The sequence below is a fragment of the Peromyscus leucopus genome, chromosome 13 (genome assembly GCF_004664715.2).
Source record: "Peromyscus leucopus breed LL Stock chromosome 13, UCI_PerLeu_2.1, whole genome shotgun sequence".
NCBI classification, from domain to species: domain Eukaryota; kingdom Metazoa; phylum Chordata; class Mammalia; order Rodentia; family Cricetidae; genus Peromyscus; species Peromyscus leucopus.
In genome coordinates, this window is record NC_051074.1 from 37,279,394 (window position 1) to 37,302,601 (window position 23,208).

Here is a 23,208-nt window from a genome sequence, read left to right on the forward strand (position 1 = left end):
AGTCCTACAGCTGCCCGGCCCCTGGCAAGCGTATGCCAGCACACGCGCGTGCGCGCTCACACACAGACACAGAATTCTTTGTGACTCTTTATTCCCAATTTCGCCTGCACTTTATAAAACCAGTCTTTAGGAAGCAAGGACTGAGAAGGCCGCTCCCCCTCCCCCTAAGCTCAGCCGAGGCCTGGAAGGTCTTCCGCCCGCCCGCCCCCCATGGAGGGAACTTGGGGTGGGGCTGGTACAGGGGGAACTGGGAGCTGGGCCAGGCCTGCTGGGCCACCCACTCCCCCTGCCAAGAGGGGAGCTGGGCCTGGAGAGGGGGAAGTAGAACCAGCCCAGCATGCCTAGGTCCCGAGGAGCTGCCATCTACCTCTAGGGCTGGGACCCTGACTATCCTGTGTCACCCTCCCCACAGCCCCTCCCTTCTATGTCTGTGTCCCACCCCCACCCAGTCCCTAAATATATACAAATATACAGCGGGGCCCTGCCAGGGTTCCATCTCCCCCGTCTTTCTCTTCCCCCCTCCCCTCCCCTCCGCAGGGGCCTCTAGTCTGGTCTCCAGCCCTTCCTGGACACCCGCCTGGGAGCAGGGAGTGTGGACAAGAAGGACCCTTGTGCAAGGCAGCCGAGCCTGGGTCGGGGAGAGCAGGACCCCAGTCCTGGCCTCTCAGTGAGCACCACCCCTTCCCTTAGCCCTGGGCTGCCCCAGGTCTTCTGTCCCAGGACCAGGAGATGTGGGGGGGGGGCCTGGGTGGGTAGAAGCCCAGACTCATGGGTACTTCCCCACACAGCACCATCCTAGCAAGCAAAGTCTTCAAAGAGGCTTCCTGGGGGCCCGTGAGGGTGGTGATGGTTGGGAAGCAGGCTGCTAGCCCCTCCACCCTCAGCACGCCCCCGGCTCGGACAGGGACTCTGTAAAATGAAAAAGGGATGGGACAGAGGTCAAGTTGTGTACTCACGTCTCAACAGTGGCTTTTCCTTCTCTTCTGGGGTGTTTTGGGAACTTTTAGGCCTTGGAGAGAGGGTGCTCTCCAGCTTGGGGGGAGAGTAGGTCACTCACCTGTTCTTTCAGCTCCTGTAGCCCCAAAGTGGAGATGCCCCCAGTGGATGTCCGCAGCGGGGTCTTAGGCCGTCGCCACACCCTCTTGAGTCGATCCCAGGAGACCTTGCAGGTCAGGGCGGTGTATAGAAGGGTCTCAGCTACAGGACTTGGTGCCTGGCCAGCCCTTTCATAGGGGTCCTCACCCCCAACCCAGCCTCTTCAGAGCCAGACCCTCAGGCACTTCTAGAATCCTGAGCCCACTGCCCACCCAGGAGCCATGTCCACTCATAGATGCCCTTACCTCATAGATGTAGTCAAGGATCTCCAGCAAGGTGAGGATGCTAGCCCCAATGAACAGGCCCATCTGTCCCCCAAGGTCCCCTGAGGAGCAAGAGGGCAGGGTCAGTGGGAACAGGCTGGGGGGCTGAGCCACACATGAGTGGGGGCAAAGGTCAGGGTTTACCCAGCAGGGCTGACAGGCCATAGGCTGCTCGCTGTTCCATGGCTTCAGACGTCAGGGCCTCGAAAAAGACATCCAGGACTAGGAAGTTCTCCCTGGGAAGTGTGAAAGGACAGCCGTGTGGGGCTGCTGGTCTTGAGGGGGCAGCGGTCAAGGGCATCCCCAGGCTAGCTGATCCTGATCTAGGACCCCCATTGTGCTGGGGAGCTGGTGGCTTCAGAGGGAGCCGGGTCCAGCAGTGTTAGCTTTGTGGTTACTTTGTTTGTTTTTCTGAGAAAGGGTTTCATATAGTCCACACTGGCCTCGACCTCCCTATGTATCTGAGGAGAAAGACATAAATGGGTCTAAACACTGGCATCCGCAGTGGCAGGCGTGTGTGTTAGGAGCCGTGACAGCTCAGACTTGGGCCGGGAAGGGCATTCCTGGAAGTGGACCAGGATGTAACTCAAAGGATGGCAGTTAGGAAGATGGTGAATAGCATTCCTGGCAGGAGACCCAGTAGACACAAAGCAGCAGCTCATTCTCAGTCACTACTAGGCCCCGGGGCCTGCCCAGGGGCCCTGCCCACAGAGCCCGTCCATCTGTGGGCATGTCTTACCGGATGTAGGTCTCGTTGCGGTTGTACTTCCTCGCCAGGTACCTGGCGGAGCCCCTGTTGGGGATCTTGACCATGGAGATCTCTTTGCCATAGCGAGTCAGGTTGCATGGGGTGGGACAGAAGCATGGGCCCTCAGAGCCTCCGCCCAGGGAGTCTGCGACACAAAGACAGGCCCCCAGCTGCAGTGGGGTGGGGGGTCCACAGCCCCGGGCGGCTGGCTATGGGGACAGGCACAGAGCCTAGCCTGAGCTGGCAAGTCCATCCGAGGGGCCAGACTTGCCACCTCCTGGAGCATGCTGATTGCGGGCTGCCTCAAACCAACTTGACCCATGATAGCAGCGCCTCCACAGATCTCTCCCCTCTGTCCCCAGCTGCCTGGGACAAGGAGGGCCCGTGGCTCCGAAGGTGAGAGCGTATCTGCCAGAATTAGTCACCGCGAGGTCTCAGACACACAGGGAGTTAAAGGAAAGGATGCTGGGATGGGAGGGGGGAATATGGGTGGACAGATGGACAGATAGACAGAACGAACAGAGTCCACACACTTGATATGCTCGATGTCCCTGCTCGCCCCGGGAGGCCCCCTTTCCACTCTCTTCCTCCCTGCCTTATGCCCCGGGAGGCTGCTGATCCTTGTCAAATCCATCACCTTGACCCCTTTGCCCTCCAGCCTGTGGCCAGGCAGGTGAGGAAGAGAGGGCAGAGGAGCCTGGGTACTTCTTGCCCGTTTCTCCAGTTTCCAAGCCACAGGTAGGCAGAGGGCGCCTTCTTCCTCTTGGGCCACACTGCCACCGTCCACGCCTCTCAAACAGCCCTAGGTGTGCGCTTTCTCTCTGCCTCTCTGACTCTCTTTGTCTGTCTCTGTCTCTGTCTCTCTCTGCTCCGTGATCCTTCCTTCCTTCCTTCCTTCCTTCCTTCCTTCCTTCCTTCCTTCCTTCCTTCCTTCCTTCCTTCCTTCCTTCCTTCCGGCCCGAGAGTGAAGGCTCCCTGGTGTCACTTATTTCATGGACTCTCCCCCACACCCATGGCTCTCCTTCTCCAGCGGATGCGTCTGTTCCTTTTTTTTTTTTCCCTTGTTGGTTTTTTGAGACAGGGTTTCTCTGTGTTGTTTTGGTGCCTGTCCTGGATCTCACTCCGTAGACCAGGCTGGCCTCGAACTCATAGAGATCCACCTGCCTCTGCCTCCCAAGTGCTGGGATTAAAGGCATGCGCCACCACCGCCCACCCTGTTCCTTTTTTTTTTTTTTTTTTTTTTTCAAATGTTCTCTTGCACACCCGACAGGTGCAGGCGGTATGGGGGCAGAGAGGGGGTCTCGGTACACTAGTCTGCTACCCAGCATCTCAAACGCATCCCCCGAGGCCCATCACATCTAGATTTCTGCAGTGAACTCCTAGCTGGTGTCTCACTCACCTTTCCACTTAGCCTCAAGCCCTGGTTGGCTTCCCAGAACCTCCCTCTTCTACTTTCTGCTGCCTCCCTTGACCTCTGCCTCCAGCTATAGTGACCTTTGGGTGTCCTAGACAAAGCCTGCTTTCTCTAGCCACAAGATATCTGGGACATGGGACATGCTATCCCTACTCCTAGAGCCCTTCACATCTCTGCTAATATGTAGCTTTCCATGTAGAATCCTCTGGCCTTTCCATACTGGGGCCACATGTCCCTCCCCAGGCCCTTGTAACACCCTATTCAAGAACCGTTACACTGTTACTATCGGTCCTCAGTAAGTGTTCATGGACAGGACTCTTGGTCCCTCACTCTCAACACTCAGAACAGGTTGAATAGGTCTAGAGAATGAATCAATCAGTCAGTTGTTAGGGGGGTGGGTGGGTGGATAGATGGGTGGATGGATGGATGGGTGGATGGGTGGGTGAAGGATGGGTGGGTGGATGGGTGGATGAGCTGCAGATCAGGTGAGGCCTGTGGAAAGATGGAGTTTGTTTTACCCATACTGACATCCAGCAATGTATTTTTCCTAGGGCTCAGAAGTCATTTCACTTTCTCAGAGAGAGGGGGATAGAGGGAGAGAGAGAGACAGAGAGAGAGAGAGAGAGAGAGAGAGAGAGAGAGAGACAGAGAGAGACAGAGAGAGAGACAGAGAGAGAGACAGAGACAGAGACAGAGACAGAGAGAGACAGAGACAGAGACAGAGATGGCAGAACTGAGATGAGAAACCCAGCCCTTCACTCACGGTCTTGGGTTCTCTGCAGTATCTCCCCATGGCCTGTCACCTCTTACCCGAGTGTCTGAACCTGCGGAAGCCCTCAGGCCTGTCCCCCTGAGGCGTGAGATAAAGCTCAACCTCAGCAAGACCCTCCCCCAGGACAGGTTGGGCAGAGAGGTGAGAAGCCACAGAGGAGGAGAAGAGAGCAGGGAGAGGCAGGGAAAGAGAAGGCAACACACACCCAGTGTGTGGTCGGCACATTCAATGTAGATATTTGGCGGGCAGATGGTCTCATTGCCTGGAAGGAGAGAAGAGTATGTCTGAGATCTATAGTCCTTTCCCTTCTCCCTTGCCACACACCCATGTGGGCATCCACATCTATGCATGTTTGCACATATACATAACAGATCAATGTATAAGAACATGCATAAAAACAATAAAAAGGCATATATACATATATGCATGTAATCATTCACTTACTTACGCAACCATGTGTATACTCTTACGTTCATGCACACAATCTCAAAACACACACGCACACGCACACGCACACGCACACGCACACACACACACAACAAATATATATTAGCATGCCACAAGCATGTATATACATGCATTCCCAAACATAGGAAAACATGCACAAATAACCAGACCATATCCATGAGCACATGCTCATGAGTGTGGACACGTGTACATACTGTACACATGTTTCTGCCCCTGGAAGTTCAAGAGCCCAGAAGAGTGGCACCAGAGACTGGCTGCAGGTGCCCACCTGGCATGTGCACCATCCGGCAGTGGCATCGCTGGAGCACGGCCTCCTTCTCACACCGCAGTCGGCAGGCAGACACACTATAGGCTGAGTAGCCCTGAAGCTCAGGCTCCCTGAGCTCGCTCTCCGCCCGGCAGTTGCCCCAAGGCTGGGGCAGATAAGTCAGCTGCAGAGATGGGGCATGACAAGGTCAAGGCCAAGCGTGTGTCGGTCAAGGCCAGTCCTCCAGTATCGGTAGCCCCAGCAAGGCCATGGGGCTGGCAGACCGGATGTCTGCAAGGCAGATCTGGCCAGCATCCCTTGAAACAGAGATTCATCATGTTGTGCCCAGGCTAGGACTAGCTGGGAATGCTCACCCGCTGTTCCTGGCAAGACACAAAAGTCTGGAAGCCTGGGGACACACCGAACCCCAGCTGATGGATGTAGGGAGGCTCCTCCTGGCTGTGGATCTGCACCCGGATACCAGCCTCAAATGACGTCTCATCTGCACAGCAGAGATGAGGAGCTTCAGAACCTACTCCAGACAGAGAGCAGAGCCCAGACCCCACCCTTGACTTGGCCCTTATCCCTTTCCCCGCCCCATACTTGTCTCCCTCCATATGGGTAGGTATTCCTCCTGCTGGATGTCTAGCATGATCTCCAGGCCACTACCCATGCCACCTGCCCGGCTGGGCAGTGAGCTCTGAGGATCTGCATTGAAGGTGTAACACTTCCCATAGCGAGTGTAGACCTGGAAAGAGATAGAAGATATCAGTAGCAGAATTCTTTTTTTTTTTTTTTTTTTTTTTTTAATATTCTGGCAGTTTCTCACCATGTAGTTCAAGTTGGATCTACTCCTCCCCAGGGCCTTGCAGCACCCCAGGAATTTCCCTACCCAAGAGTTGCTGCACTGTGTGAACAAGAGCTCACCATGTAGCTGGCCTTGAATTCACAATCCTTTTGGCTCTAACCACACGAGCTCTGGGAATACACATGTGCACCACTCAGGCTCAGACTCTTGCTATTCCTGTCCTGCCCTCCCTCCACTGAGGAAAGGGTCCTCTTATTGCTACTTAGTTTTTTGAGTCAGGAGCCCTAAAATCTGCACCTCCTCCCTCCCCTCCCATAGCAAACTAACAGGATCTCCACCTACCTGGTCCTCCCTTCACCCATCCCTTCCTTCTGTTCTCCACACGGCTGTCAAAGCACTCAAGCCAACCAAGTCCCCCCGCCAGATTTTGTCTGTAGCTTACACACCATGCTACAGATATACACAATAAGGGATGCACAATAAGATTTATTTCATGCCGGGTGGTGCACGCCTTTAATCCCAGCACTCAGGAGGCAGAGCCAGGCGGATCTCTGTGAGTTCGAGGCCAGCCTGGGCTACCAAGTGAGTCCCAGGAAAGGCACAAAGCTACACAGAGAAACCCTGTCTCAGAAAGAAAAAAAAAAAAGGTTTATTTCATTATTGTGCTTGTGTGCATTTGTACCCGGTCTGTACATTCAGGTGGAGGCCAGAGATTTAAAATAAGGTATCTTCCCCAGGCACCCTCCACCTTAACTTTTGGAGACAAAGCCTTTCACTGAGCATGAAGATCATCAATTTGGCGAGGCTGGCTGGCCAGTCAGCTCCAGGGATCCTCTTTTCTCTGCCTCCGCAGCACTGGGATTACAGGCACGTACCCCAGTGTCCAGCTTTTTACATGGATGCTCAAAGTCCTCACGCTGGCATGGCCAGCCCTTCACCCACTGAGCCATCCCCCAGCCCCAGTAAAACTTACTTTTAAACTAGACTACACGAAACCACAATGGCTTCCCTTTTTCCAGAGAATGAAGTCAGACTCTTGCCCTAGCCTTAAAGTTGCCCTTCAGTGTGGCCCTGACTCTCTTCTGCCCCTCCACTCCTGAAACTGTGACAGACTCAAGCATCTGGTACTCCTGTTCACCTCAGATTTTTGTTGTCGCTCCCTCTCCAGGCGTGGCAGAGCTAGCAGTCCTGCCCCAGTCAACCTCACACCCCATGCTCACTCGGTTAGATTGTTCAGTATATGCATCAAGGCCTGGGATTTTGCTCATCTACTCATTTCCCTGTCCGTTGCCCATGTCCTCCACTAGAGAGCACGCTGCACAGGAGCAGGGAACCCTCCTGGTGTCCCATACACCTTGTTCCATTGTGGGGTGCATAAGGAGCTTTCCCTAAACCTTTCCTATCCAAAGCCCAGCTCGTCTCCTTGATGAGCATTCTGCCCCACAGACACCAGATGGCGCTGGTGACCCAAAGATGAAGGCACAGTCTCAGCCCGGGCATTTCAGCGGCTGCCTGGAGTCACTGAGCTCCTGGCATGGGAGAGCTACTGAAAAAGAGGCGGATGCTGGCTGCCCCCTGTGCCAGGCTCACCCCACAGAGACGTGCCCTTGGGTCAAACCCATCACACGCAGCACCTTCTCTGGGGGCAAGAGGGTCAGTGTGCTCCAACACTACCTCCACCCCTCTCCTGGGAACGCACGTGCTCCCACTGTAAGAGCTGGGAAAGGGCACGAAGTGGCGTGAAGGGGAAAGAATCTCCCCAGGCTTGACTGCGGCGGCCGGAGAGTGCTGAAGAGGAGGAGGGCTGGGAAGTGGAGTTCTGAGGCAGTCTGAGGGAACCACCGCCGGGGACATCTTGGGGGTGGGGTGGGGGAGTTCTGGCCTCCCTCCTCTGGTGAGTTGTCTATCTGCAGCTTCAGCAATCTCCTACCCCCACCCCACCCCCTACCCCAGGACTTCCTTCTCCCAAACTGATTTCTGAAACAACAACAAAAAAAGGCGCAGAGCTGGCGCCTTGACATTTACAAAACATGAAAACACCCACTGCTACGCTGTGTCATCTACCGGGGCCTCTGATTTTAGACGTGTTTAATGACCCTGGCGACAGAAAAGGAAACTGAAACTCAGAGAGGTGTAGTGACTGGAATGAGGCCACACAGCTAGTGGTCCAGTCGGATGGAACTCATGGGGATGCGAAGCTCCATCCACTCCCCTGATTCATTACTAGCATCCTCAGGATGGAGAGAGCTGGGATGTCCTCGTGCTGGACCTTCCTTCCCCTGCTCCTCTGTACCTTCAGCTCCATTCCTCAGCCCCTTCCTCTCAGTGTCTTCTGTCCCCTCCAGCTTCTGGGGTCCAGTCCTTGTCCCCATCTGGATCCAGTCCTGTCTCCACTTGTACCCTCCATCACAGTAGGTCCCCTGTGGAGCATCCCAGGGACCTCACAGGAGTGGGCATCACAGACTACCTTAGAGCATTCAAAGTGCCCCAGGCATGTTAGGGTCCATGCTCAGGCTCATCGAACCCCCACAACTACCCAGAGGGCAAATGAGGAGACAGAAGCTCAGAGAACTGGACCGGCTTGCAGCGGTCTCCAAGATCAGCGTTCCTCAAATGCCGATTCATACCCAGATCCCCTTTGTAATGTGCTACTTCTGGTTTAGTACATGGAGGCAGAAGGACTCCCTGGAATGAAATTCTGCATTTCTATAAACCTGCTGATCTGTGGACCGCACAGTAAGTAGAAAGGTCTAGGTGAACAAGGCATGGTGGCACAGGCCTGTAATCCCAGCAGCTCCAGACTGAGGCAGGAGGACTATAAATTCACGACTGGCCTGAGCTGCAAACTGAGTTCAAGGCTAGCTCCAGCAGCTTAGTGAGACCCTGTCTCGAAATAAAAAAAGCAAAGAGGGCCAGGAATATAGCTCAGTGGTAGAGTGAATGCCGTGTGTGTGTGTGTGTGGGGGGGGGTCCAATGTTCCATCTCCGGTGCTAAAACTGAAAATGACTAGGAGATACAAGAGTCAAGCAAGACAGCTTGGGCCTAGTCATGGTCTCGGGACATGTCTGTGGAGAGAGAGGAGCCTGAAATGGGCTGAGTGCAAGATTCCTGTCTCCCTGGTAACATGGGAAAGGCAGATACAGGGAATGTCGAAGTGCCCAACATCTTCCTGTTTCAGGCCAAGAAGACGCTGGAATCAGTTCCTGCCAACTCAGCCAGTTTTGAGTGCATGCTTGCGTTGAGAGGCTAAATGAGGCCCAGGCTATGTGAGGGAACCCCGGGTCTGTGTTGCTCACGCGTGTCTGCCAAGCAATGCCACAGTCTCTCTGGAGCTTAGCCTCACTCACAGGTCTCCAATACCCTGAAGCATGGATCGCTGCTTCCTTCCCTCTGGGCATTCCCAAAGTCCAGTGAGATTAGCAAAGGGAAAGGCAAAGGGCAGGAGAACGTCAAGCATGATCAAACATCCTCATTTTGTCCCACGTCAATTTTGTCCCCCTGAGATACGGTTTCTCTGTGTAACAATCCTGGCTGTCCTGGAACTCACTTTTGTAGACCAGGCTGGCCTCGAACTCACAGAGATCAGCCTGCCTCTGCCTCCCAAGTGCTGGGATTAAATGTGTGTGCCACCACTGCCCGGCATCTCAGGCCTTTTTTAGAAATGCTTTGGGTATATTTTCTCCTTGGAGCCTCGGCGCAAGCCACATGAGGTAGTTGTCGCCACTGCGAAGGGTGAAGTAACTGAAACTCAGAGAGGGGGAAAGGGACTTGGCTAAGTGCACACAGCCAGCAAAGGGCAGGAGAGACTTGAACCAGACGGAACCCCATGGACATACAGTCAGTACTTAGGAAATGCCTGGCGTGGGCTCAGTGGATGAAAGATGCTCCCTTGGTAGAACTGTCCTGGAGGTTTCTATTTCAACACAGGTCCACAGACGCAGGCCACTGGACAGTGAGTCCAGCCCCCTGCACGACGGAGCTCATCCCTCACTTGGGAGGAGTTGATTACCTAGCAAATGTGCTGGTGACGTGGTTATATGCCGGCGGGGTGGGGGGTGGGGGCTGTGAGTGACACAGAAGGCATGTGAAAATAATCCGGGCTCAAAGGACACTCGAGAGAGAACGGCCAGGCCAGGCTGTCGGGACTGGACCACCTGCACAGCCTGGGTCAGGCCCCACTGCTGGGAAGAGCACGTCGTTGCCCCGGAGACCGTCCCTGGCCCGGGCATTGGTGGTGGAGCCAGCCACTGGCTCCTAAGTGGTAGAATTCAGGTGGCAGCACAGCCCACAGCCTCTTCCATGGAGACGGCACGGCCGTTCAGCCGCAAGGTCCCACTGGCTGTCCACTGCTTCCTCCCCGTGGACTGGCCCGAGAGGAGGATGTGTGTGTATACAAGAGTTGAGAGCCTGGGGGCCCAGTCACAGAGAGGGTTGGCGCTGGGCCAAGAAGTGTCCTGATGGCGGAAGGGCCATTTCCAGATAACCTCAGCTTCGAAGCGCTGCCCACGGGGCCTTGTCCTTGTCAAAGCCCTATCACCTCCTCTCTATCTTGGCTTCCAATCCCATGCTATACCAGCCCGAGCTGGAGTGTGTAGCCTCTCGGAACTTCCCTGAGCTCAAAGCGGATGGGCTGTAAACAGGACAGCTGGGGTCCCCTCCACCAGCTTCCTCTAGCCAGCCCTCATCTGGTCCCTCTTTGATTATCTCTCCCAACAACAGTTGGTCCGGGTCACTGCCTGTTTCCCGATCTGTCTGTCTGTCCACTTCTCTAGCTCCCTGGTTTACCTTTTCTGGGCACCCAACCAGAGTCCCTCTGGACTCAGTTTCTCTGCTTCTACCATTGGCCAGCCTGTTTATCATCCTAGCATCCCTTTCTCGCCTAGATGCTGTCTGGGCCCTTTGTCCCTTGCCCTGTCGACCTCTATCTTATTTACTTTTCTCTCTGTCCACGTGAGTATTCAGTTTCTGTATCTTGTCTTCCTCCTAGATTTTACTATGGGCCTAAGGTTACCCAGATGCCCTCCCTAGTCTCCTCTCTCTCCCCTCCCCCAATCCCCAACCCTCCCCATCTGCCTGAGACAATGATCAGGAGCTGGAAGAGATCTGTCCAGAGCTTGCTCCCCTGAGCGATGGCTTCTCTCTCAGCCCTCTGAGCTCCATCCATCCACAGCTCCCATTTCCCAAGATAGCTCTCTCTGCCTGGCTGCTAGCCTCCCCCCTCAGCCCTCCCTAGCTCCTCTTCCTCCCTGTAGCCACAGAGCCCACAGGGTTAATAGCCAATTAGTAGGGCCAGGGCTCAGCTATGTGGGAGAAGGCCCTGGGCCTCCAGGAGATAAGAAGCAGCCAGAAGCAGTAAAGACCGGGCAGCTAATCCCATAGCTAATCTGCAGCCTGGGCTTTATCTCCACCGCCTTCTGGGCACCCAGCTTCTGCCAAGACCCCAGCACCTCCTAGCTACTTCTCTATAGATGGCAGTCCCTCTCCTTTATCCCTCTGCCCTCCTCCGTGAGGTCCACCCCTGTGCCTCTTCCTTAGCCGCCCCAGAATGAACTCCCCTCTACCCTCCAGTGCCTGGGAGCCCACGGTGGACCAATAGAAGGGGTTGGATACGTCTTCATCCAGCCATGACTAGCACTCTGGTTGGGAGAGCTCCTAAGCCATGGCTGTACTCAGGGGTGACCCAGGATCCAGGTTTAGTACTTCATCCTTCTCTAGCCTCTCTAGGGACAGAGGAAGAACGATAGTGCCAACTCAAAATGCTTGGATGTCTGTGCTGGCCAAAAGTTTGGGATCACGCGGACCAACCCCCCAATTGAACAAGGCTAAAGCAGAAGCCTAAAGATGCCAGCTTCGTGTCCAAGAGCCCACGGGGAATAAGACTCAGCACTATAATCCAGTCCACCCCCCAAATAGTGCCAGCATCCTTCGATAACTCTGTCACCTCCCTGCGAGTCAGTGGACATCGAGTCCGGCTGCATTCTACCTCCAACAACAGCCTGTAACCTGGGTTAGTGATTTTTCGACTTTTCTGAGCCCCAGTTTTCTCTTCTGTCAAATGGAACCTTCCAGAAAAATGTCTGCCTGCCTTGTTTCATGGGGATAGTTATAAGTCTGAAAGGAGAAAAAATACCAGACCCAAAGGCAAGCCCCTGTAGTCTCAGCTACTTAGGAGTCTGAGGCAGGAGGATTGTTTCAGTCCAGGAATTTGGGGCCACACTCCGAGACACCCCCCCTTCATTAAATAAATAGATATTTGTAAAGTGAAACCATATGCATGACACCCCAGCTTTGGTCTGTGATGCTGGGAATAGATACAGAAGCCTCCGAACACGGAGGATGGAAGAGTTTGAGCCTGACAAAGCAGAGTTCAAATCCCACCTCTTCCATCAACCTTAACAAACAACTTGAGGCAGGGATCAAGAGCCGAGTGCCTGACAATCTCTTCATGCCTTTGGTTTGCACCTCCATAAAAGGCAACCAGCAATCCTCCTCCTCAGGTTAGGACTGCAGATTAGAGATAAATTCCTGAGTGATACATGGCAGACACTCAGAGAGGGGGGCCGATCTCGGGAAGGGAGCTTCCAGTCAGAGAGCACAGTTGCTTTGGATTCCCACTGGGCCCATCTTCACAGGGCATTCTGCCTCTTGGTAAAGATGTCTGCCCTTAGGAACTGATCAGCATGGAACTCTTTCAGAGCAAACCTCACAGGCTCTGAGACGCGGCTCTTCCAGCAGATGGAAAGCTCAACCTGGCTTACCTCCAGGACTTGTTCTTACTGAAGTCTGTGGGGCTCAGATTCCGTCACGGAACCCCCCTCCCGATCCTCCATTTTCCATCTGTGAAATGGGAATGAAATCAGGTACCCTTCCAAGTTGGCATGAGAAAAGAGATAACGCAGCACGTTAGCAACAGCTAATTTTCTAAATGCCTACTCTGAGCCGAGCACAGATTTGAGAGCTTCACATAAATGAACTCTTTAATGCTGGGGGGCGGGGGATGATAGAAGTTATTTTCACTGTCCCCATTTCACAGACAAGATGGTGGAGGCACAGAGGGTAAGAAACGTTGCCAGGGTCACATGATGTATTGGAACAACCCATGTGTCAGACAGTATCCCTTGAGCCTTTACAATGTGTCAGGCACTGGATTTGGTGCTGGGGATACATCCCGGAACAAAACTGTCTCAAGGAGTCTGCTATCTGATGTGGACGCATGCATCCATTCAAAAAGTGTTCACTGAGCACCTACACCATGTGCCAGGCGTATTCAAAGTGTCAGGTCGACAAGAGGGAAGAGAACACACAAACCTGACAGTCACACACACATGGCGGTGGGCCATGCCGTGCTGGAGATCCTAGCCAAGGCCACAGGAGTTTGGCTCCAGTTGGAGGGTTAGGGAATGCATCTTTGAATAAGCTGCCTGGCCCGCCACCCAGGAAGGACATCCGGCAGACTTAGGGGAGACACGCTACTTCCCTCACTTCCAGTAGGTCTGCTAGTGGAAGTGTAGCCCAGGTGGAGTACACAGTTCCAGTGCCCAATGCCACCCACATGCTTTTCAGGGAACCCTTCTCGAACCGTGGTGGATGGGGCGGGGGACCTGGCTAAGGCCCACTGGCCAGAGCATAGGAGGGGGCACAGGAAGCGGAAGCATGAAATGGGGAGCTCAGGGTTGTTCCCTAAGTGGATGAAGGAGGGGCTCCAGGACCCAGGGAAACAGTTACACCTCTTCCTGGGCAGCCGTTGCCTAAGCATTAGACCCCAGAAAGGCAATTTTGCAGGCGATGATAATGTTTTTAATTGGTAACTAAGTCCTTCCCCGGCATTCCTGCCGCTTGATGCAAACAAAACTGTCAGAAGAGTTTCACACTCACAGTTGGTGGGCGGGAGTTTTCAATTCCAACAAAACTCGGGGAGAACTGGGGTAGTTGCAGTAATAGTAGTAGTAGTAGTTGTTGTTGTTGTTGGTGGTGGTGGTGGTGGTGTGTGTGTGTGTGTGTCCGCTGGACAAGTGGGTGGGCGCCCATCAGGAGCCCCTCCCTGTCCTAGACGCACTTCTAGCAGCTCAGGCCTAGCTGCCCGCGCTGCCCCGCGAGGCCGCACCCACGGGCCACGCTCCCTGCTGGCTGCCTCTCCTGCGGGGCAGGCATCCATCACCGAGCAGCGCCCTCCCTCCGTCTCCTTCGGGCTCCTCGGCTCTCCTCCCCGGGTTCGCCTCATTTGCATTCCCTCGGCTCTCGGCTCCTCGGCAAAGTGACCTCCGTGCACACAGCAGCGCCAGAGGCTTCCACCGCGGAGGGAGACACCGTCGCCCGTCGTCGCCCGCCTCCCGCTGCGGCCGGGGAGGCGATCAAACGGGCGGGAGCTGGGACAGCGCAGGCAGGAGTAGATGGAGCTGGGGACCAGGGCTGGACGTGGCCAGTGAGCCCGGTGTTGGGGCGGCGCTGAAGGGCTAGAGTAAGATCTGAACCCGCGACCTCAGTCTCTAGCCTGGCTGGAGTGAAATGTGGAGGTCACTCACCCCGAGGTCCAGGGAGCTGGGCCGTAGAAATGAAACCTCCTCTTGAAACCAGAGGCTCCCAAACACCTCAACGTCCGCTTGCATCCCAGCCAGGGAGAGGCCTACTCCACCGCGCAGTCCCCCAGGAGTCTCCAACCCTGCCCGGGTTCTGCCCAGCCCCCTGTCCCCACTCCCCTGGCCAGCCAAGCTGCCTCCCCCACCCCCCGCTTGGTATTTACACCTTTCACACATTTGTAAGCTATTATCCTGTCCACGCTTAGTCACCGCTGAGCCAAGCGCCACGGATTTAGCTCCTTTAATCTTTCCTCCTAAATCAATCCTCCATTTCCCCTTAATCATCCCGTGGCTCCTCTCTGAACTCTCGCGGCTGCCTCGCCTGCCGCAGCCTATGCCTATCTCTCTGGAACTGCTCCCCCTCCAACCCAAAGCGGTGTCCCAAGGGCACTGTGAACACTTAGGGGGTGGACTGGATATTCGGTCCTGCTACCCCCTGCTTGGGAGCCAAGGGAGGAAATGCAGGCATCCTTGGCCCTTTCTAGAAGACACACAGCATTAGACCTTTCTGTTCTCAGCCCCAGACTCTGTCTTCCTGCCTACTCCCAGGCACGGGGGTGGGGAGTAGGGGTGGGGGTTGGGGGGTACTGTAAAGACCCTAAGCCTCTGTCACGGCCCACCAAACGCAAAAACAAAGACAGCCAAATGCACAACAATTCTGGTAGGTGGGATCGTCTTCCAGCTGCCCATGCTGCCCATCGAGCTGGCTGTCCCCACCTCCTTGATTCAGGTGCTGAAAGGAGGTGGATGCAGGAGAGCCAGAAAGGGCAGGAAAAGCTGGTGTCTCCCCAGCTTGAGGTTACTGCCCTTCCTTCTCCTCCAGGGAGGCTGCCCATTTCTCCTGGACCATTCTTGGGCTCTATCTCCACTCCACTCCCTGTCCAGGGTTGGGTCCAATAGCCTAGAGGCTGGACTTTCTCTGGGATCTCTAGGACCCTCTTGCCTCCAGGTTTCTGATCCTTTCTGCTCCTCAGGCCAGACCTAGGTCAGGCAGCCCTGTTCTCCACCACAAGAGGGGGCAGGTTCCTCCTGGAAGCCCAAGGACAGGGATGGGGGTCCATAAAGAGGCTAGGAGGGGAACGTATGGGGGCCATTTCTTCAGATGCTAATCAGCATCTTCCAGCAGTGCGAGGAGAAGCTGAGTTGATAATGAGCCCAGCTCGGGGCTGATTCCTGATTAATGAAGAGGCCACAGGGCTTCTTGAGTGGGACCGGGTGGGGCATGCCTCTCACGACCCTCCCCATTGCCCTTGAAGACCAGCCCTCTGTGATGCTTTCCCCTGCCCTTCCTTGCAGGCACAATTCCCTAACAGTGTCCACCAACTTCACTGCCAATGCAGCCAGACTGAGAGCGCCCCCTCTAGGCGGACTGGAGGAGCAGCAGCCAGTGCCAAGTAAGAGGTGTGCAGTACCCAGGGTTGTTAAAATCAGGGAATTTTTTATTGAAAGAAACTAGATTTGGAGCTTCTTTTGACACCACAGAAACATACTGACACCCTCACACAGGGCAGCAGTTAGCGAGAGCTGAGGCTGAGATCCCACCCTTCACTACCTTGCTTTCACGGACTCCACCCGCCCGACTCCCCAAGGCAAGAGCAGCCCTCAACCAGATGTTCACTAAATGTGTACGAGGTTCACACCTCAGGACATAACGGGACCGTAGGGACAGAGGACCAGATAGGGGATTGAGGCAGAGTTAACAAAGTTCGTCTGGTATGAAAAAGGCCTGGATCAACATCAGATGGAATGTCCCCCTTTCTAGAGCCAAGGGGTTATAGGGAAGGTCTGGAGCTGGGAAGTGAGCATGGGATAGCCCCTTCTATAGCCATGGCAGGAGGTCAGAGGTACAGCCTGCCAATACTGGCCTGACTACCACACTAGACAAGAGTGTGGGAACTAAGGCAGAAATGGATGGAAAGAGGAGGTTCCTGAAAAGCCCCAAACTGGGGGTCTGGGCAACCAGAGTAGCAGAGGACTTTGCATGAAGTCCTCTTTGCCTCAGAGCTGTCCTGGGTAGCGGATGGGGAGGGCTGTGAGGGGAGGGGGAGGGCAGGGGGGACTGCCCAGCTGGAAGAGGCCTTGTCTAATTGTGCCTGATTAGTAGAGAGGAAGAGAACAGGGCGAGTGATTAATAGTCACGGCAGTCACCAGCGTGTGGGGAAGGAGGATTGGGAGGGGGAGGGAAGCCTGAGAGCCAAGAGGGGATGGAGACAGTGAGGTACCCACGGGGCCTTGGTCTCCTACCCTTCTAGGGACTGTCTGCACCCTTGACCCTGGGGAGTCCTACAACCAGGAGCTGGGCCCTGCCCCCACCCCCTAAGGGATTCCCTCCTCCTTCCTGCCACAGTTTTCAGGCAGGGGCATGGAAGAGAAGAGACCAAGGTCATGTCTGCCTCTAGGAAAAGAAGTATCTGCATTCACAGGATGCTTTTAGACACCCCAAAGCTTCCAACCCCAAGACACTGGCTCCATCCTCAGCTTAATCTGGGACCTCAGCTTGGCTTTTAATCGCAGCCCACAAAACATCATCGTAGTGTATCCTCTAGTCCCATCAGTAATTCTAGCCCTGCCTCGGCCAGGCAATCTGAACCTTATTCACCAGTAATGTTGTCCAGCATGTACCAGTTGCACATACCATATCACATCTCAAATGCTCCACAGCCATGCATGCCTAGTGACTACCGCGTCAGACAATGGTAGTCCATGGGAGGTTTCTTTCCATCACCACAGAAGGTTTAATCATCTAACCCTGACCTATAGAGTACAATGCACATATGTACGTGTGCATGCTTGCTTGGAAGGGCTATGACTGCAGAGAGGACCATGAGCATCTGAGAGCTACATGGGGTGTGTGTGGCGGGGGAAGACTAGGGAATGGCAAGCAGTGTTGTTCTGGAGCAGGGGTCAGAAACCATGGGGTGATGCTGAGAGCAGCGAGGTTAAAGGACAGGATGGTCAGGAGCTGAGGTGGTGGTGTTTGTGGCAACTGATGCTTGCAGCTTGCAGAGTGCATACTGTGCGCATGCCAGGCAGTGTGCGAAACTCTTTTCGGGCAGCTTGCCCTCACCACCTTCCCCGTAGCCTATGTAATGAATACACAAATGGATGCTCATGGAAGCCTTTGGTTTCCTCCAAGGCCGCGGAATTGAACAGAACCGAGGTTCAAGTCCACGCGATCAGACAGCTCCGGAGCTCACACATGGTGTGCAGTTCCCCCTGCTGAGAGGAGATGCTGCCTTTTAGAGACACCTTTGCTTTGTACAGATCAAGCAAGGGAGGCTAGGGAGAAAGCAATCGCCTCCCACCAAGCTGACAGACTGCGAGTGAGCCATGATGAGGGAGGTCGAACTGGGGCTTGGCACACAGTTGGGGGACAGTGGCATGGAGAAGGGAGGGGGAGCCCTCTACAGTGTCGGGGAGTGGAGTGGGGTGGTGATGAGAGCATGAGGTAGAAGTGGGAACGGGCTGGTGTGAGCCTGAGTGAAGGAGAAAAGGGAAGAGACGAGCCAGGGGCCTTCGTGGAGGATGGGGTGTGTGTGGAAATGGTCCTAGCGTTGCACCTCAGAAACCATGTCGTTCTTTCTCTCCTCTCTGAATCTCAGTCAGGCTGCCTCATCCTTTAAGCCTTCCTAGCCCTCCTTTAGCCCAGAGTGGCCTCTCTCTCTCTCTCTCTCTCTCTCTCTCTCTCTCTCTCTCTCTCTCTGAACTCGGGCTCTTACCATCCAGGAACCTCATCTGGCAATTAATCCTGGCACCTTATGACATTGCTTGCATGGCTGATTAACTCTTACATGGTTGCTTAAGCTTTTGAGCATCCCTGTCCCTGTTCTTCCGTGAGACTGAAGGCATCTTGAGGACAGGGTTTGAGGACTAGGGTGTCCCTTCTTTGCTGTCCCCGCTAGGTCCTAGCCAGGAACCCAGTGTGTGCAGACACACAGAGCGGCGAGCATTCTGAGTGCCTGACTAGGAGTAAACGGGAAGGGATATTTGGGAGCATGGGGGTGAGAGTGATTTCAGTGGTACCAGCAGCAAGAGCAGAAGCTTAGGGGACTGGGGGAGGGCACATTACCCAGAGTAAAAATAGGCTGGAAAATGTGACATTTATTAACTTGGATTCCGGAGGAAAGGTCACAGCAGAGTGGGGAGTGGGAAGGAGGAAACAGGGAAAGCAACAGAAAACACATCACAGTCCCTTACCGAAGCCTGTCTGTCACAGTCACTGACCATTCCACCACCCACTCCGGGGGCAGGCGCTACCCCAACGGGCTTGAATTTTCATCTCCTTACCAAAGACCCTCAAATCCCCATCATGCAGCCCACACCCTCACCGCAGAGCTGATTATGGACCTCGTGTCCTCACCAGGGGCCTGGAGTCTTCCTTTCGCTTCCCTTCCACCTCACCTTCCCCAGCCTCACCCAGGCAACGCATCCAACCTTCTCCATCGCCATGAGCCCCAGCCCAGCTCCCAACTATCTCAGACTCAACCAAGTACTCCAGGTCCAGAAGGAATTACATGCAGCAGGTGGAGGATGGGGTGTGGGCTGGAGGCTGAGTCTAGGCTAAGGTGGGCACCGGGGAACAAGAACCCCAAAGGGGGAATTCTGTCCCCCAGTGCTCGTTTTGCCCGACTTGCACTGATGTTCCTCGGACAGCCCCATAGAAGAGGTCCATAAGCTTTGACCCTCCCTTCTCCAGCCCCAGAGTACCAAAGGACCTAGGGAAAGCTATCCTTGACTCCTCCACCCCACCTCCACCCCAGTTATTCCCAGGATTCCAGGGATTCTTAGCTTGGATCAAGGGAATCCCTGGCCCTATGTTCTCTGGGCTCTTCTCATCCTAACAGAAACCCTCTGTCACCTCCCGCTCACTTCCTAAATGCCCTCCATCTCTCCTCCATTGACGTGTGTCATCTTTACCCTTCCCTTTTCCTGCCCACCCCAACTGGAGCCTAAGACACAAACTCAGGGACACAAAGACCCCATTGATTTCTGCCCCGGCAACACTTGCTGAGACTGAGTTCTTCCCCCCCACCCCACCCCCATCGCAGAGGGGTGAGGCTGCAAGACAGGAGTCCCGTGGATCCCAAAGGCCACGCTCACACTCTCCACACCACTTCCTTTGTAGGGACTCCCCCAGCTCTGGTTTTTTGGAGAGCAGTATTTCATTTTCCTAGAAGACAGAGTGTTTAGCCAGACAACAGGCTGATATTCCCTAATTCCACTCCTGGTACAATCTCCTCCCTCCTGCCCCCTTTTCATGTTAATTTCTCCCACCCACCGAACCCACCCACACAACCCCAAAGCAAGAGGCCCTAGACACTGCAGACACGGTGGGGCCAGGAACCTGGTTGATGCAGGTTTCCTGGTAACACTGAGGCAGTGAGGCGAGCTTGTGGATAGGGAGCCAGGCTCCTAAGAGGGAAAGTACCCATTGCTGCTGGAGGCCGGGTGTGATGGGCGCCAGGTTAACACCACACATCTGCTCATACACCAGGCCATAGCCACAAGGATGAAACCTCACACACACACACACATACATAAAGACAGACGTCAACTAGGAACTGGGACAGGCATCTCAAGCACATGGTGACTACTAGCTTGGGAATGTGGATGAAAGGAACCCTGATAGACCTGACAGAGGCCAAGACACACCCTCCACACTCACACACCTGACTGTGGGAGATGTGCGGGCAGAGCAGGCAGAGCTGTGCTTGTGTTTGTCTTCACACACATGGGGGGCGGCGGTGACAGTTGTCCCTGCCTGGAGAATGGAGGGAAGAGGTTGGGGCAGATGGAGGGTTGGTGTCGGGAGCGGAATGGCATCCCAAGCATGACCCCATCCTTGGCAGCTGTGAGCTGGGGTACAGGCATGGAATGAATAGTTCTCTGGGAGTGTGGGTGTGCAGGTGTGCATATGGGTGTAGTGACAGGGACATTGAATGTGCATGACAGGGAGTATGCAAGGAAACTGTGTCCCTGAGCAGTAGGAGTGTGTGTGTGTGTGTGTGTGTGTGTGTGTGTTCATGTGCCAGCTCTGAGGGTGAGTTATGCACAGAGAGGGAATGAGTGATTCCCAGTGTGAGAGCCCGAGCCAGGCAAGGGAGCAGCAGGAACAGGGGCTGGAGGGGGGTGGGGGCCCTGGCAAGCAGGGAAGACCAAGGGGAGCATGAAAGAGGGATGTGTGAGGGCGGCTGTGAAGGGGCGTGTGTGTGAAAGACACAGAGACGGAAGAGACTGTCACCCAGTATACACGAAGACCATCGCCATCCAGCTGGCGGGCTGGGCCAGCTCCCCAGAAGGCAGCCCTGAGTCCTTCCTTTGACGGGGACACTTCTCCCCTCCAGCAACCCTCTCCCCATCACTTTCATTTGCTGGGAAGAAGAAGAATCCAGGAGCCCCAGAAGAAAAGAAGAACAAGAGCAAAGTAGCGCTCAGTCGGTCTGGCCTTGGGATGAAGACCAGCTTCAGGACCCTGAGCCCATCCCCAGGGATGCCCCTGGTCCCCCAAGCTTGAGCACTGCAGCAGCAGCAGCTGCAGCAGCTGAAGAGGAGCGGTACCACTGAGGGTAAGCCCTTCTGAGCTTCCCCGGCTCCAGGGCTGTGAGGAGCCAGAGGGAAACACCAGCTGGGGGAGACACGAGGCCCTGCCTGGGGTGGCAGAAGGCAGGGAAGCCCTGTTGAGGATGCCCTCAAGAACCACCCTCCCCCACCCCCACGCCCCACTTCAGCCTCTGGGCCACCCCAGGTTGAGGTGGCCCGGCTAGAAGAACTCACCACGGAGAAGTTGCTGGCGGAGCAGCGGTGCCCACTGAAGTTGCAGCTCTTGAGCATGTCGGCAAGCTGGTGGCCGGTGCGGTTGAGGATGTCTACCATGTCAGGCTCTGGGTAACGAAGGCCAGCTGCACGGTGCCCATCCCGGTCTTTGGGGGGCAGCCCTGTGAGATTGGCCAGGTGGAAGATATCAGCGTCGCTGAGTGCCGAATGCCGGAATCGGTTGATGTTGCAGAGGGTGACAGCCGGGAAGCCCGTCACTGGGGCTGGGGCAGCAGGGTCCACAGCTACCAGGTGAGGCCGGGTCAGGTAGCCCCTGGCCAGGCTGGCTGCCTGGTATAGGAAGGCAGCCAGTGAGGTGAGTAGGGCCAGTGCCCACAGGGTTCTGCGCAGTCCATGGGGGCCTGGGCCACAGGCCCGGCCCAGCCCATGCAGAGTGCTGGTGCTGGCAAAGGTGGCCAGGTCCCGAGGGGCTGCTGGCCCCTGAGCAGCCCCCAGGAGGCTCTGCTCATCCCCTGCCTCCTTCTCCTTGGGTTTTGCATCCTCCTCAGCAAATTTGATTTTGCACACAATCTCGATCGGCATCTGTCCCCGGCTGCTGGGACTGGCCAGAGCCTCACTGCTACTGTCTCTCCCTGGACAGCAGCCCTGGTGCCCTCCGGAGTGGCGGTGGCGGCAGCGGCTGCTCTTCTAAAACTCAGGGCAATCAGGAGGAGGATGGGGACAGGGTGGGGGCCCGAGGTGGGGGCGTCACTCCCACTCCCAGCGGCTCCGCAGCCCCGGCGCTGCCTCTGCCGCTGCTGCCTCTGCTGCCGCTTGCTTGTCTCTCTCCTCGATCGTCTCCTTGTGGCTTCCCTTATCAGCACCAGCACAGCTGTCAGCCCCTGCGTGTGTCCCTGCGAGCGAGCGAGCGAGGGAGCGAGGGAGCAAGCGTTGCTCCGCCACGCCGCCGCGCAGCCCCAGCCGCTCCGCTCAGCATGTGCTCTGGAGCCCACCCCGTGCTTAATAATTCAGGACATGTCAACAGCGTTTCACCGTCGGGCACTGGCACGGGAGGCAGGAGCCAGGCCAGGGAGGGAAACGCCCCCACCCCTCCGCCCTGCCCTACCCCAGCCCAGGATGGAGAGCCCAGTATTGAGGGTGCTTCTGAAACTCTCGCTGTACCTTAGTCAATTGTGGGGGCTCCCAGAGAGTCCCAGTCTCAGGCCATCCAGGGAATGATGCTATCTATGCTCAGAGGGCTCAGCCCACTCCCTCCTTGCCCCTTTTTCTGGACCACACCCCACAGAAGGGTCAACCAACTCTGTCCTCCAGCTCCTGGCTTCCCTGACTCCAGCCTCAGCTGATCTCACTGCCCCACTCACAGCAGCTTCCAGAAACTCCTTGAGAGAGCCACTTGTTTGAATGAGGGAGGGAAGGAAGGAAGGGATGGGCAAGCAAGATAAAAAGGACAGCTGTGGTTTTCACCGGGACTCTCCTTCCCTAGAGCCTTGCTGCTGATTCCAACACCCGCCACACCCCTACCCGTTCCAGGAGGGGCACCAGCGGGTCCCTTTCTCTGACTTTGTCCCCAGTCCCAGTTCTAGCTATTCTGGTGACTGGAGCAGCGGCCCCCCTGACCGACGTGCTCATCTGTGTCCACTTTACTAGCCTTGTAGGCTCCAAATCCCTTGCTATGACCCAGCTTGGGGAAAAGGAGGGCAGCCGGAGGTGCCAGACCAGGGAGCAAAGAGCGCAAAGGCAGGGGAGAAGGAAATGAAGAGCCCACGGGGGTTATTAGAGGGAGTGGGAAGGTGAGTGGGGGCTTTAATGGAAATGCTAAACTAAGGAAATATAGTGCCAAGGATGTCCTGTCCCCCGGGAGAGCCAGGCAGGGGAGCCCTGCAGGCTGCTACCTTGGAGGAGGACTCAGACCCATGGACCATCACCACAAGAGGAGGTAGAAGCCCCTCTTGGTTCACAGGGGCAGATACATTGGTACCTCCCGCTGGGGGGTAGCAAGAATAGTCCACTTGTGCCCCCCCCAAGGGGCATGTGAAAGTGTG

General features: G+C 55.6%; 1 protein-coding gene across 1 annotated transcript; it reads right to left on the reverse strand.

The window, feature by feature from the left end:
* Positions 1-74: 74 nt before the first annotated feature.
* Asic4 (acid sensing ion channel subunit family member 4) lies at positions 75-23,002 on the reverse strand. The gene is made up of 10 exons (XM_028893054.2): positions 21,167-23,002; positions 5,611-5,755; positions 5,382-5,509; positions 5,029-5,191; positions 4,498-4,554; positions 2,098-2,251; positions 1,503-1,594; positions 1,341-1,420; positions 1,058-1,162; positions 75-909 (listed from the first exon to the last, which is right to left on the reverse strand). Exons 1-10 carry the CDS (start codon positions 21,746-21,748, stop codon positions 796-798), a joined length of 1,620 nt encoding a protein of 539 aa, XP_028748887.2. The 5' UTR covers positions 21,749-23,002; the 3' UTR covers positions 75-795.
* Between the last annotated feature and the right edge of the window lie 206 nt (positions 23,003-23,208).

Excerpts from the sequence above, each read along its gene's own strand:
- Asic4 (XM_028893054.2), bottom strand. The coding sequence starts at position 21,748 with ATGCCGATCGAGATTGTGTGCAAAATCAAATTTGCTGAGGAGGATGCA. Across the intron at positions 2,252-4,497 it reads ATGTGCCGACCACACACTGG|ACTCCCTGGGCGGAGGCTCT; the intron begins GTGTGTGTTGCC and ends TTTGTGTCGCAG. Across the intron at positions 1,163-1,340 it reads TCCTTGACTACATCTATGAG|GTCTCCTGGGATCGACTCAA; the intron begins GTAAGGGCATCT and ends CTGACCTGCAAG.